This window comes from Cydia splendana, chromosome 13 (genome assembly GCF_910591565.1).
Source record: "Cydia splendana chromosome 13, ilCydSple1.2, whole genome shotgun sequence".
NCBI lineage: Eukaryota > Metazoa > Arthropoda > Insecta > Lepidoptera > Tortricidae > Cydia > Cydia splendana.
In genome coordinates, this window is record NC_085972.1 from 12,087,949 (window position 1) to 12,101,470 (window position 13,522).

The 13,522-nt window shown below is 39.3% G+C and overlaps 1 protein-coding gene across 2 annotated transcripts in view; it reads right to left on the reverse strand.

Moving 5' to 3' along the window:
- Positions 1-6,233, reverse strand: part of LOC134796095 (uncharacterized) — a 98,419-nt gene extending 92,186 nt beyond the window's left edge. Inside the window, exon 1 of one of the 2 annotated variants that reach the window (XM_063768046.1) lies at positions 5,885-6,233. In XM_063768046.1, coding sequence (XP_063624116.1) covers positions 5,885-5,890 — 6 coding nt within the window. In that variant the 5' untranslated portion in view covers positions 5,891-6,233. The remainder of the gene's footprint in view (positions 1-5,884) is intronic. The other variant, XM_063768048.1, reaches the window with a different exon arrangement.
- Positions 6,234-13,522: the final 7,289 nt, after the last annotated feature.

Consider the following 13,522-nt stretch of genomic DNA (forward strand, 5'->3'; position numbering starts at 1 on the left):
TTGCCGACCTGACGCTAAATAGGTAATCTAAATATACCGAATTTGTTAGCTTTTGTCTGCGATCTCGACTGCCATGTTTAGAAGTGATCTGACGTTATGTACGTTCTAGCTGTTTAGTACGAGATCAAAGTGAGCAACGTCATACCCTTCTGACTCAGTAACATCTCCAAGAATTTCCTCATATAAGCGTAATTTAATTTACAGAATACGCACGGATGTAGTTAAATTATTTTCCTTCGTATTTTCACGAAAACGCACGAATGTGTCTTGCTATTTCAGTCAGTCTCGGTACAAAAAGTACTGAGGTTGACTGAAGTGGCATGACAAATACGAACGTTTCCGAGAAAATACGAAGGAAAACAATTATGCACTACATCTATAAATATTCGGACTTGTACTAGTAGGTATGTCCTCCTGTCTAGTATGTACATAAATAAACTAGAAGTAAAAACACGATTTTAGGTATAATTTTGGTCTTAAAATTTTGTGCAGAAGCATTACCTCCCTGATTATGACATATATTATATATACCTAACGAATTTTGACCCTGAATCAAATGAGCAATTTTATACACAAGAAATATAAGAACATATCCGAATCCGAGTCGGTTTTATTACCAACCAAGGCATACCGTATGGTGTTTTTGGAAATAGTAAAGGTAAAACTAAAGACGCAATTAGTTGAAGCAATAAAATAAAGTACCAGCCGTATTGTTATAGAGAATTATGATTGCTCAATAATAGGAGTTATCTCTGATACGTCACAATGTACGCCTGTAGATACTAGTATCATGTAAGTATCACCATTTCACTACCACCTGTACCAATATATATTAAGTACACTATACCATTATCAATACTATACAATACCTACTACCTACCATAACCTACCTATAGTGTGGAAATCCAATATTAAATATTGAATAGGTATAGGTATTAAACCAGAGACAATTTTTAAGGTGTCAGTGTACGTTTTTGAGAAGCAATGTACACTCGGCCACAAAATTGGATGGCAACATTATGAAAGAAATCATTCATCGCGTGTCCCTGCAATTTTGCAGATCGTTGTACCTAAATCCTAAATTAAGGTAGGATACTGCTAACAAGAGTTCCTGAGTGTTTTACATTTACATTGCGAGGAAATTTATTTTGTACGTAGCAATTTAAAATATCTGAATTACTTAACTCTGGCTTTAACTATTTATACCTTATTAATACCTACATTTCCACAGTGTATAAAATAGAAATGACAATCGATGATGTTGGTGTCGTCACTGATATCGCCAGTAAACCATTAAATTGTCTTAATGAAGCCACAAAATGGACTATATCGATTGCGAGGCAGGTTTAATTGGCTAGACACCTTACTGATACGTTAGAGACACGCAATTGTTTTAGGGCTATAAAATGATTTTATAACTTTTAGCAGTAACTTATATTGTTACATTATTCTCGGTACCTGCAATTCTATATACCATAGGTACATGCTATGAAATTAATGTAAGTTGCACATATGTACATATGCCCTAACTTCTAATTACATATTATTTTCCTATGAAGATTACTGTATAAATAATGTTTAACGGTTTATCAGGATTCTCAGATCGATAGGTCCACGCTTCAGTTACAAATTTAGCAATTATAATAGTAACCCATTTTAAATATTTTTAATTAATGAGTATACCTAATTAAATAAAATTAGATCGCTCTTTAACGATCTGATGGTTGTCTGCATCGAACTTTAACCAATTGTTTTTCTTTAAGCTGTATCTTTTACTGGGGTGTACCAATAAACATTATCCTATTTATCCATCTATCTAATTCTTTTAAAAGAACGAGGCACTTTATAATGTAAGTATTTAAGTAGGTATAATGTATAGGTACCACGTGTTCTAATTGCTAAGACTTGGTAAAACAATGCAATGACTCTAGTATTTATTCAACGTTTTATCATTTGTCAGAGCCGAGACGAAAACAAAGGGGACTTAGCGGAATTGTTTCACGTCATTCGCTGTTTGTATTCAATCCCTGGGCAAATATTATAAATGACACCGTTTGCTATCTTTACTGCATAATCCCTGTAGAACGTTTCGGAATGAAATTTAATCATTATGAGAGCAACAAACAGGGACTTACCTACTTAGTTTCACATAGGCAGTATTAATTTTATTTGTTCGACAAGTATCATCATCATTTTTCACCCTTTTATCTCCCACTGCTGAGAATAAGCCTTTCTACGAGACCGCCTCGTGTCCTGAGTTTATTAATCTCATCTAGAAGTGACTCGCAATCTTCCAAATGTCATTCACCCATCGTTAATATTTTGGTCCACCTGGCACCACCTCTCTCTGCCAGGGAAGATGTCATGCCCAAGTCCAACTTAGTTTGATGATGTCGTCCCCTACCTTTTGCACCTTGGTCTCGATATTCCTCACTTGATCTGGAGGCATATTCAGATAGTTATTCCTTGTTATTTATAAAACGGTTATGGATATTATCTGTCATCAGCGCGGTCCGGAAATACCACAGGCGACAGTTCATACCAGTTTAGCTGTGCGAGGAAGAAAATTTCTGGAGAAATGCACAGTTGAGGACTGTCACCGATCTAAGTGGTGAAGATGGAAATGTTGTCGCTTAGAGCAATGGCGGAAAGAAGCGACAGCGATTAATTCGAACAATTCCTTTGAGCACTCCCCGTTATGCATGCGATAGAAAATGCAGAGGGAGGCTACATCTCTAACGCAGCGCCAAGGAGTCGAGCTAATCTGAAATAGGTAGGTATATGCTTTCAGCCGACAATTCGAGTAGCTCTCCATTGGATTTGGTCATGCAGTCTAGAGAGAGAGAAGCTGGTGCTGGCCCTATTGTGCCCTGCCCACAGATGAGAACAGTAGGTATCCCATATGAGTTAGAAAATCTGATGGTAGTCCCTCACATACAAACAAATGCCTACGTCAATTTTTGGGATTAGGTTGCCAAAGATAACCCCGGGCTTCTTTAGGATGCAACCGGGAAAACGCTAAGACGTGAAAGAGAAGTATAGGTATCAATGGCAAATGATATGACGTAGGGAAGACGTAGGGCTTGATTACAATGACAAACCATTTGCACCGCAAGTCATACATTTTGTACCACAATGCACAATGTTAATGCGTTTATGTTGCGTCAATTTGCGGTGTGATTGGTTGTTTGACGACAACGTACGTTATTAGGTATTAAGTATACCTAATGTAAATAGTTAAGTATCGTAATAAGGTTAGGTATTTCATTGGGCTTTAGAACCTCGTAACTTTATAAGGTAATGTTTGTAGGTAACTCGATAAATGAGTCGAGATAAGAAATTAAGATTGATTAATGGCCACTAATTTTATTAACTTTGTTTTTATAAAAAGTAATAGACCTACAGAGAAAGTAAAACAATGTTTGAGCCAGACATTAAGTTATTTGGGGCATTATCTATGAAAAGGGACCTTATTGTCGATGGCGCTTACGCCGCACAGCGGTGCGCGGCATTTTATTCATAACGGAGCATGGTTATTAATGGCGTAAGCGCCATCGACAATAAGGTCCCTTTTCATAGATAACGTCACATTTATAGTTGTAGGTCTCACGCTATACATCCGTAGAAACAAGTTTATTTTAACTGTTTAAATTACACTTAAACCTCTTTAGGTGTTTTATAATTAAGGTATGAATCGATGCCGTTGGTGGTAACAGCTTGACAAGGTAATAAAGTTTTTAGTTTTTATTTTATAGATAATTTAAAATTATCTTCAGCATGGCTACAGACCTCCTCTTCTTCAACCTAGCGTTTTCCCGGCCTAGCGCCAGGGTCCGCTTTCCTGCTCAATCTTCTCCACATTGCCCGGTCTTCGGCATCCTCAGGTCTGAGATTGTTCTCATCCATGTCCGCTGTCACGACGTCCAGCCAGCGCTACTTAGGCCTACCGCGGCCGCGTGATCTAGGGCCTTGGACAGTGAGGTTGACAGGCTACAGACCTCCTGTTAATCCTTTTAATCCTTTGGTATGTTTCAGCACTGATTAGTATGTACTTACTTAGGGATGCCCCTACATCCTACAACTTAAGCATGTCAAGGCTTATTCATGTTTTGAACAGCCACAATTTTACACCTTTAATACGAAAGGTTTAACGATACGCCTATGTTGCATAAGTGTATAGAACAGCGATTAGTGTTGTAAAACCATTTAAAGGAAATGAGCTACGAAGGAACTGTGACCTACTTCCGATGGGGCCTCGACCCAATCCTCGACACGACTTGATGAATGCTCCTAATAAGTTCCATGTCAATGGCTTCATTTTGTTAGGAATTTCAGCATATTTTGATATTATTTTGCGTCTATTGCGAAGCGATATTAATTGAAGACAACGGCACAATGAAGTAGATTAGCAGGAGACGTGTTTTGTTTTTGTTTAATAACAAAATCCTAACAAACAATTATGCTCAGTGACAGATTGACATTTGACGTAGCTGCACTGAGAGAAAAGGATAACAAAAACACACTTAGAATTACAAAAATAAACTTAATCCGGGGACAAGGAGAGTCAACTAATAGGAACAAATTGACTTTTACAATTTCTATTAGTTCTTGCAATTTCTATTATCTGTTTGTTGAAATTAGATTTAGGATTACTGAGCTGTTTGTAGAAATAAATAAACTTTACAGAAATAGTGAAACGTCCATAATTATTACTAAACTTCATTTTTTCCCCCAGTACAGAACTGTTTTTTAATTCCTGGTGATGATTTTTCTCTCAGTGTGTCTTCCTCATTAAAAATCATCATCTCGCGTTGTACCGGCTTTTGCCACGGCTCGTGGGAGCCTGGGGTCCGCTTGGCAACTAATCCCGAGAATTGGCGTAGGCACTAGTTTTTACGAAAGCGACTACCATCTGACCTTAAAACCCAGGGGGTAAACTAGACCTTATTGAGATTAGTCCGGTTTCCTCACGATGTTTCATTCACCGAAAAGCGGCTAGTAAATATCAAATGATATTTAGTACATAACGTTCCGAAAAACTCATTGGTACGAGCTGGGGTTCGAACCCGCGACCTCCGGATTGAAAGTCGCACGCTCTTACCGCTACGCCACCAGCGATTCGCATCTTTCTCATAAAAAAATTAAAACGCTAAAGGGATCTTAAGTATGTACATTGATGTAAACTAATACGTTTTTACAAGCTTTTATTTACTTTCACCTGACCGTTGTCTGTAATCAAATCTTGCAAGTTAAATTTGATCCACTTCCCGGTTTCCGATTGAGCTGAAATTTTGCATACATACGTAAGTCGGGTGACAATGCAATATTATGGTGTCATGGAGCTGATCTGATGATGGAGACCGGGGGTGACCATAGGAACTCTGTGATAAAACAACGAAACCTAATTGTGTTTGGGGTTTTTAGAATTGTCTCGATGAGTATTAGTTGCCTGTGGAAAGAAAAGTACAGTCAGCGATAAAAGCTTGTACCAAAAATGAAATATTTGCCAAAAACTCATCATTTAACGTAGTTAGCGTGCGCTTAGTTTTATTTTTTGGCCGGACGCTTCTGACGCGATATTACGTTCTGCCTACGACCAAGAACGCAACGTCACATTCTTAAACGTTAACTTACGGCGTCAGGTGGTCATATAATAAAACGAGTGCATGCGATTACGTCTCGTTTCAGTTTAAAATTAACTGATCTTAGTTGTAGCCACGTCACGTGTGTCGAGTCAAATGGGTCCCCTTGTAGCGCTACGCCGTAGGCCGTAGCATCTATTTCTGCTTCGTGTGCGAAACTCCTTTATCGAGTAGTGACGTCAATGTGCAAATTAGCAATAACGTACTAAGTGTTTATATAATAAAGATGTTAAGTGACTCACCTTCATCTTTTGGAGCGTCCTCCTCGCCCATAGCGATCACCAGATTGCTTCTCATCATGCGCGCCATCTTTTTCGATCTTACTATACTGACTTTGAGCGTAAATTTGAGTGTACCACAAAAACAACGATATCTAAACTACATATATGAATAACGTGTTATAATAACACTTATATAAAGAAAACAAACAATATAATAATGGAAACGTTTACATCTAAGGTAAAAATTACCGCACGAGTCGGCCAGGACGCGAATCGGCTACATCTCTGCTAAAAAGTTAGAAAGATCGCGATTGTCGTTAGAATGCCAACGAGTGTGATCTGTCTCGTAACTGAGCTACGAGTGATGTAAAACGAGCGCTGCTGAAAATATAATAGAGTTTGGAAGACGCACAGAGAAAGGTGTGGAGTTTTCGTGAATCAAAAACAGTGAGTATGCATTTTGGTACTATAAGACAGTGGGTTGAATGTTTGGTTTTCAATTCAGTTCATATAAAAAACGGTTAACTGTCTAATTTGAAGGCTCAGCAATCATTTCCAATTGTTAACAATATAGAGAATAAAAACAGTGCAATTATAGCATATTGAATAGGTAGGTACATAAAGAATTACCTACAGTAAGAACTTTCTAGGTATTACACTTAAGTTGTCGTAACGCGGCGTATAAAACAGTCTAGACCCACATTAGATACAGCAAAACACAATCAATAGGTACTTATTAAAATTTCATAGGCTTCAATCCACTTTAAATTAGATATGTAATTTGCGCCGCTACCAAACCCTCACTTCTACAAAATCAATGTTACGTTAAATATATTTAAGAAAAATCTAAGTACTTATGTTTAGAGATGGTAAGTAAAAATTCTAAGATAATGTTGCGTTTCCTCGCAGTTCTATCATATTATACGATGTTGACTTAACCAAGGAAACTGCTATCAGCTACCAACTAGATTAATATCGCTTACCAGCAAGCCCGTATACGCCTCTGACATTCCAGCATAAGTTGTTGTCTTCGATAATGCGTTCGTGTTACGGACCTCGCGGTTAGACATATACCGGTTCATCTTGAGCTGAATATGTGGCAATAATGGTGGCCAGAATATGAACCAGGCGTCTGCGGATTAACCAAGTAAACAACGTGCGCGGCGAGGTTAAAAAAACTAATTCTAAACAAGATGCGCACGGTCCGCACGGAACACGGATGGAGAATATTGACATTAACGGCTTAGCGAATGTCGTTCCTTACCTTTTTATTTATTAAACTTAGCTAATCTCGGTAAAATTTTATCGTTTTCTAACACACACAAATGTCAAAATGAGGAAAACGGTCAAATGATTATTATATGACCCGAGAAAACTAAAAGTACGGGAGATATTTCTAAACAGCTTATACATATAAAATGGTGGGTATTTATAATACATGAATTATGACATTCATTAATCAGGACTGCTTATTTTCATAGCTTAGTTTAGTTACACTTACACACTCGAGTGATCGTTAAAAATAGCAAAAGAAACGTGATTATTAATATGTACTATAAGGATCTCGATTATTCCAACAGTTACATAACTCATCGCAAAAACATATTTACGCAACTATTTACAATTCACGTATTTCGAACACACCCATGTTTGCATATTTTGCCAAAATCTTATTTCGGACGGTGTATTAAGAGCGCTATTACATTTCGGCGTTGAGCGAGTTTAGGTATTTTACGCGCTGCGGCAGGCCGTGCGAGCTCAGTATGCCGATCCCTTCTACCACACTCGCACTACAATGATGGATTAAACATTCTTGATCCTTCGCGAAGCATATTGAAATCAACCATAACAACACTAACTGTACTTAACTTTTAAAGTTCTAAAACTGTTATTTGGTAAGTACGAAAATACTAAATGCAGTGCAAATATACATAGGGGCTGTTCATAAATTACGTCATCTATTTTTGACGATTTTTGACCCCCCCCACCCCTCAAATCATCCAAAAATCAAGCTTCGGATGAATCTGTTTCCTCCTACGTCATGTTACCATCATCCGATGTCCAGACCCCCCCCCCACTCCTCCCATTTGAAACGACGTAATTTATGAATAGCCCCATACTCGTACTTATGAAGGTATATTACTCGAAAGAAATTATAGGTACCTACTCGCTTATTTACATGTTTCGTCATTGCATTTGGTACCTATAGGTTGTAAAGTTTGTATCAACGAGGGTTTAAAAACGAACTGGTACTGAGGATCTGATGATGATTAAGGTGGTCACGGATACCAATCAACCATGTAGTAACATGATTAGGCTCGTTTGATTCGTCTCAACAAGATATTTGACACTGAAGATACACAGGGTCTGATGATGGAGCTGGAAGGTGGCCACGGGTACCAGTCTATCATGTAACTAAACAACTTCGTGTTTGGGCTCGTTTGATTCGTCTCAACAAGATCTTTGGCACAAGATAATACTCAGGGTCTGATGATGGAGCCGGAAGGTGGTCACCGGTACCAATCAACCATGCAACTAAACCACTTCGTGTTTAGGCTCGTTTGATTCGTCTCAACAAGATCTTTGACACAAGATAGTACTCAGGGTTTGATGATGGAGCCGGCAGGTGGTCACCGGTACCAATCAACCATGCCACTAAACCACTTCGTGTTTAGGCTCGTTTTATTCGTTTCTATAAGATCTTTGACACAAGATAGTACTCAGGGTCTGATGATGGAGCCGGCAGGTGGTCACCGGTACCAATCAACCATGCCACTAAACCACTTTAGTATTAGTTGCATGGTTGATTGGTACCGGTGACCACCTTCCGGCTCCATCATCAGACCCTGAGTACTATCTTGTGTCAAAAATCTTATAGAAACGAATAAAACGAGCCTAAACACGAAGTGGTTCAGTTACATGGTAGACTGGTACCCGTGGCCACAGTCCAGCTCCATCATCAGACCCTGAGTACTAACTTGTGTCAAAGATCTTGTTGCGACGAATCGAACGAAGCCAAACACGAAGTGGTGTAGTTGCATGGTTGATTGGTACCGGTGACCACCTTCCGGATCCATCATCATACCCTCAGTACTACCTTGTGTCAAAGATCTTGTTGCGACAAATCAAACGAGCCCAAACACGAAGTGGTTCAGTTACATGGTAGACTGGTACCCGTGGCCACAGTCCAGCTCCATCATCAGACCCTGAGTACTAACTTGTGTCAAAGATCTTGTTGCGACGAATCGAACGAAGCCAAACACGAAGTGGTTTAGTTGCATGGTTGATTGGTACCGGTCACCACCTTCCGGATCCATCATCAGACCCTCAGTACTACCTTGTGTCAAAGATCTTGTTGCGACAAATCAAACGAGCCCAAACACGAAGTGGTTCAGTTACATGGTAGACTGGTACCCGTGGCCACCTTCCAGCTCCATCATCAGATCCTGAGTACTATCTTGTGTCCAAGGTCTTGTTGAGACGAATCAAACGAGCCTAAACACGAAGTGGTTTAGTTGCATGGTTGATTGGTACCGGTGACCACCTTCCGGCTCCAACATCAGACCCTGAGTACTATCTTGTGTCAAAGATCTTATAGAAACGAATAAAACGAGCCTAAACACGAAGTGGTTTAGTGGCATGGTTGATTGGTACCGGTGACCACCTGCCGGCTCCATCATCAGACCCTGAGTACTATCTTGTGTCAAAGATCTTGTTGAGACGAATCAAACGAGCCTAAACACGAAGTGGTTTAGTTGCATGGTTGATTGGTACCGGTGACCACCTTCCGGCTCCATCATCAGACCCAGAGTATTATCTTGTGCCAAAGATCTTGTTGAGACGAATCAAACGAGCCCAAACACGAAGTGGTTTAGTTGCATGGTTGATTGGTACCGGTGACCACCTTCCGGCTCCATCATCAGACCCTGAGTACTATCTTAAGTCAAAGATCTTGTTGAGACGAATAAAACGAGCCTAAACACGAAGTGGTTTAGTTGCATTGTTGATTGGTACTGGTGACCACCTTCCGGCTCCATCATCAGACCCTGAGTACTATCTTAAGTCAAAGATCTTGTTGAGCCGAATCAAACGAGCCCAAACACGAAGTGGTTTAGTTGCATGGTTGATTGGTACCGGTGACCACCTTCCGGCTCCATCATCAGACCCTGAGTACTATCTTGTGTCAAAGATCTTGTTGAGATGAATAAAACGAGCCTAAACACGAAGTGGTTTAGTTGCATGGTTGATTGGTACCGGTGACCACCTTCCGGCTCCATCATCAGACCCTGAGTACTATCTTGAGTCAAATAAATACATATAGAATGTCAGGTCGTTTCAAATATTTTTAATCCTGTCCGGTAGTTTATTAAACTGTACCATTATAAATTATAATACTATAAAAACAGTGCTAGGATCAAAGTCTCTCGTTGCGGTTTACACGCACACAGTATAGCGTTTTACACGGCGCCCGCCGCACACAATGATAAAAAACCTCGTCGTCGCCGTTGAAAATGTGCGGAGCCGACCGACACACGTCCTGCCTCTACAAGCTCTGCCGCGGCACTGAGCTGGCGCAGCGCGCGTCATCGGTAATATAGAGTAGTTTTCAAAAAATTGCCAAAAAATTATAGTAGAATTTCATAAACACTAATGTATACCAACAGCATAAGCAAACGTTGCAGATTGCTTGAGTATGAAAATGACTTCGATATTAAGTAGATTTTCGTAGGAATTGACACTTGTTTCGGAGAGAAAATCGAGTTCGTTTTACTTTGATTTTCTCTTTCTCAAAGGTATGTAGGAAAAATATAGTTTGATATGCCTAAAGTACAGGGTATTAGTAACACAAAATAGCCAGTTTTAGCAGAGTAAAATTCTCAACATTTCCAAATAAGAGCTAGCCATTCAGTGCTTCACGGGGTTTTTCGGAAACGACCATCAGGTAAAAAATCATTACTAATTTAATAAGTCCTTTTTCTAATATTTACAACGATATTTATAAAGATAAGAAGACGCTTTTACTGGAACAAGTACTCATTGTTTCTAATAATGAGCGCAAAGTCCTGAATTTCGTCGACTAGTATCATCAATTTTGCATTATTTCGACTTTTCTTGTAAGAGCGCTCTTAATGTGGGCGTATCTTTATAGTAAATTTGTGAGCAGTTAGCAGGCAGCTAATTGGGCGTGAAATGATGACACCCGCCGGCAACTATATACGTTCGCTTTAAGGTACTACCATTACCATCGCGTGCCGACGGGAAGCAAGAGCTTACCTAGGGTAAACCAGTATAGGGCAGAGCTACAAAAAGTGCGCACTTCAGGTAACTATGTAATTACTTTCCAAAAACAATATTTTTTAGGGACTACTGTTGGGAAGCTGGGGAGGGCGTAGAGTTGAAGCGACTGGCGAAAACTCGTGTTGGAGGCTAATAAGCAGTGATCGTACATTTTCCAGCATTTTTGGTGCAGCAGAGTGGTGTTAGCGGATTGGTACCTATAGATAATTTCAACTGAAATGGTAAATTAAGGTTAACATTAACGTAATTAACGCTAATTAATCATTAGGGTTGAAATTATTTATACCAATTCCGTTAACACCACTCCGCTGCACCAAAAATGCTGGAAAATGTACGATCACTGCTATAATAAGACTCGGCTCGCTAAATTACTAAACTTGATATTGACATATTTTATAGTATCGTATTTTGTAAATGTCATCAGTCATCAGATTTGTGTGTGATCTAATCTGCTTTCAAATTGTCCTATGACGATGATAAACAAACATTCAACATGATTAAAACAAATAAATAACAAGATCTGTTTCGTGAAGGCTTGTAAATCGTAGTAGGTACAAGCAGAAAAAGAACTTAACTGCCGCTTGCATACAACGTTCGCCTGTCATTATTTAGGTTGTGTTCTATTCGTAGTTGGATCGGATCTAGATGTTACAATTACTTACATTGGTTTGGACGATTTAAAACGCTCGCCTCGCGCGGAATACGTGGCCTCCCAATTCCCCGCAAAATTCAGGTCAATTTCCGCCCCGAATCCTTTTAAACCGTCAGCCCTTCCGTGTTTATATTTATGCCTGTCTTGTGGTAATATTTGTTACGCTACGCAAATAACCTTAAGAAAATAATCCGTAGGTGTCTCGCGTATGTTTCCGCGTGTTATTAGACATCTATTAAGTTTTATGGTGATGGTTGGTATACCACCCACTGGCTACGATTTAAATGTAATGAACTAATGAAGTATCTATAACCTTAATTTATGGGATCAAGTTAGTGAAGTTAGGTAGGTATTTTAAGTTAGTTACGAAAACTACTTGATTCTCATCGATACTTACTCGTACTTGCCACTTGCCTCGAGATAGAATTTAGATTTTTATAAATTATAGTCAAGTAAAACTAAAATCATTATAAAGCTTAATAAATACTCTACTTCTGCTGTAGTTGGTTGAAAAACAAATGGATGGATTACAGGATACTTTAATAAAATATATTTTAAACATACCTACTTAGTTAATAAATAACACGGTCAAGCGAAATGCCCTCAAAAATCTATTGCGAGTAGGTACTTACGTACTTACGTACGTTACGTACTTACGTACCTACAAAACATTCAAATAATAAAATAAGTAAAATAACTGAACAATGTTTGGGCAGCGTTGCCAGGGCTACGCCCGCTCGACCGGTGGCCGATCTCAAATCGACTTATGTAAATCGTGAGGTCAAGGTCGAACATAACGACTCTACAGACCTGAGTAACCGTCGTGGCAAGAAATTTATGTGAGCCATAAACACCACGATAAAGTTAATTGTACATACTGCAGAGGTGCGATAAGATTGTGTGCGGTTCAGGGATGTTTCAAGGCGTAGGGTGCATTGACTGGCACATCTGACGCGGCAGTTCACTGCCGCGAATGAGCTGAGATTTTATGTAAATCTAATATTTTATTCGTGCGGAACTCGCGCCAAAGCGGAGTTACAGCATGTGACCGCCAGTTTTCAAAATAATAACAATAATCAATTAAACAAATGCAGCTTGGCTTCAATACAGTATGTAGCTTTCCATAGCAAGAGAAGGGTCTTTATTATGCACATGGAGTATAAGGGCCCTTATAGTATGGAATGAAGTAAAATACGACAACTCGGTTGTGCTGCTCAAATCGAAGCATTTTACAAGTAAAATTGCACCTATGTGTGGTAACTCGGGCTCTTTGTAAATGCTTCATAATGGGATGTCTGTGTCGTCTGTGCCTATAGGTAATACTAGTTTAACACATTCACTGCCAAGAACACGTGACACGAGTGTTAATTTTATACTGGAGACGGGGCGCTCGGCACCGAAAGTGTTAAGGCCAACAAGACGGTCGATCTTTTCGATCTTGTCATGTACCTACCGCATGTACGGTCAACAAGTAGGTCGACTGAAAAACTAAGAAGCCAACCGAAATTGAATAATTAAAGTTTTATCGCAGTTTTAAACTTTGTGATAACTTGTTAGGCCTAGATTTACATTGTCTGGCAGGTTCGTCTATGGCTCCGGCTGCGGCGTTCTGCAAACATGAGTCTCATTCTGCCGCAGTGCGTCGTGTAAATTATTGTTTGCTACAATCATGTAAATGCAGCTTTATGTTTTCTTATATGTAGATCTTA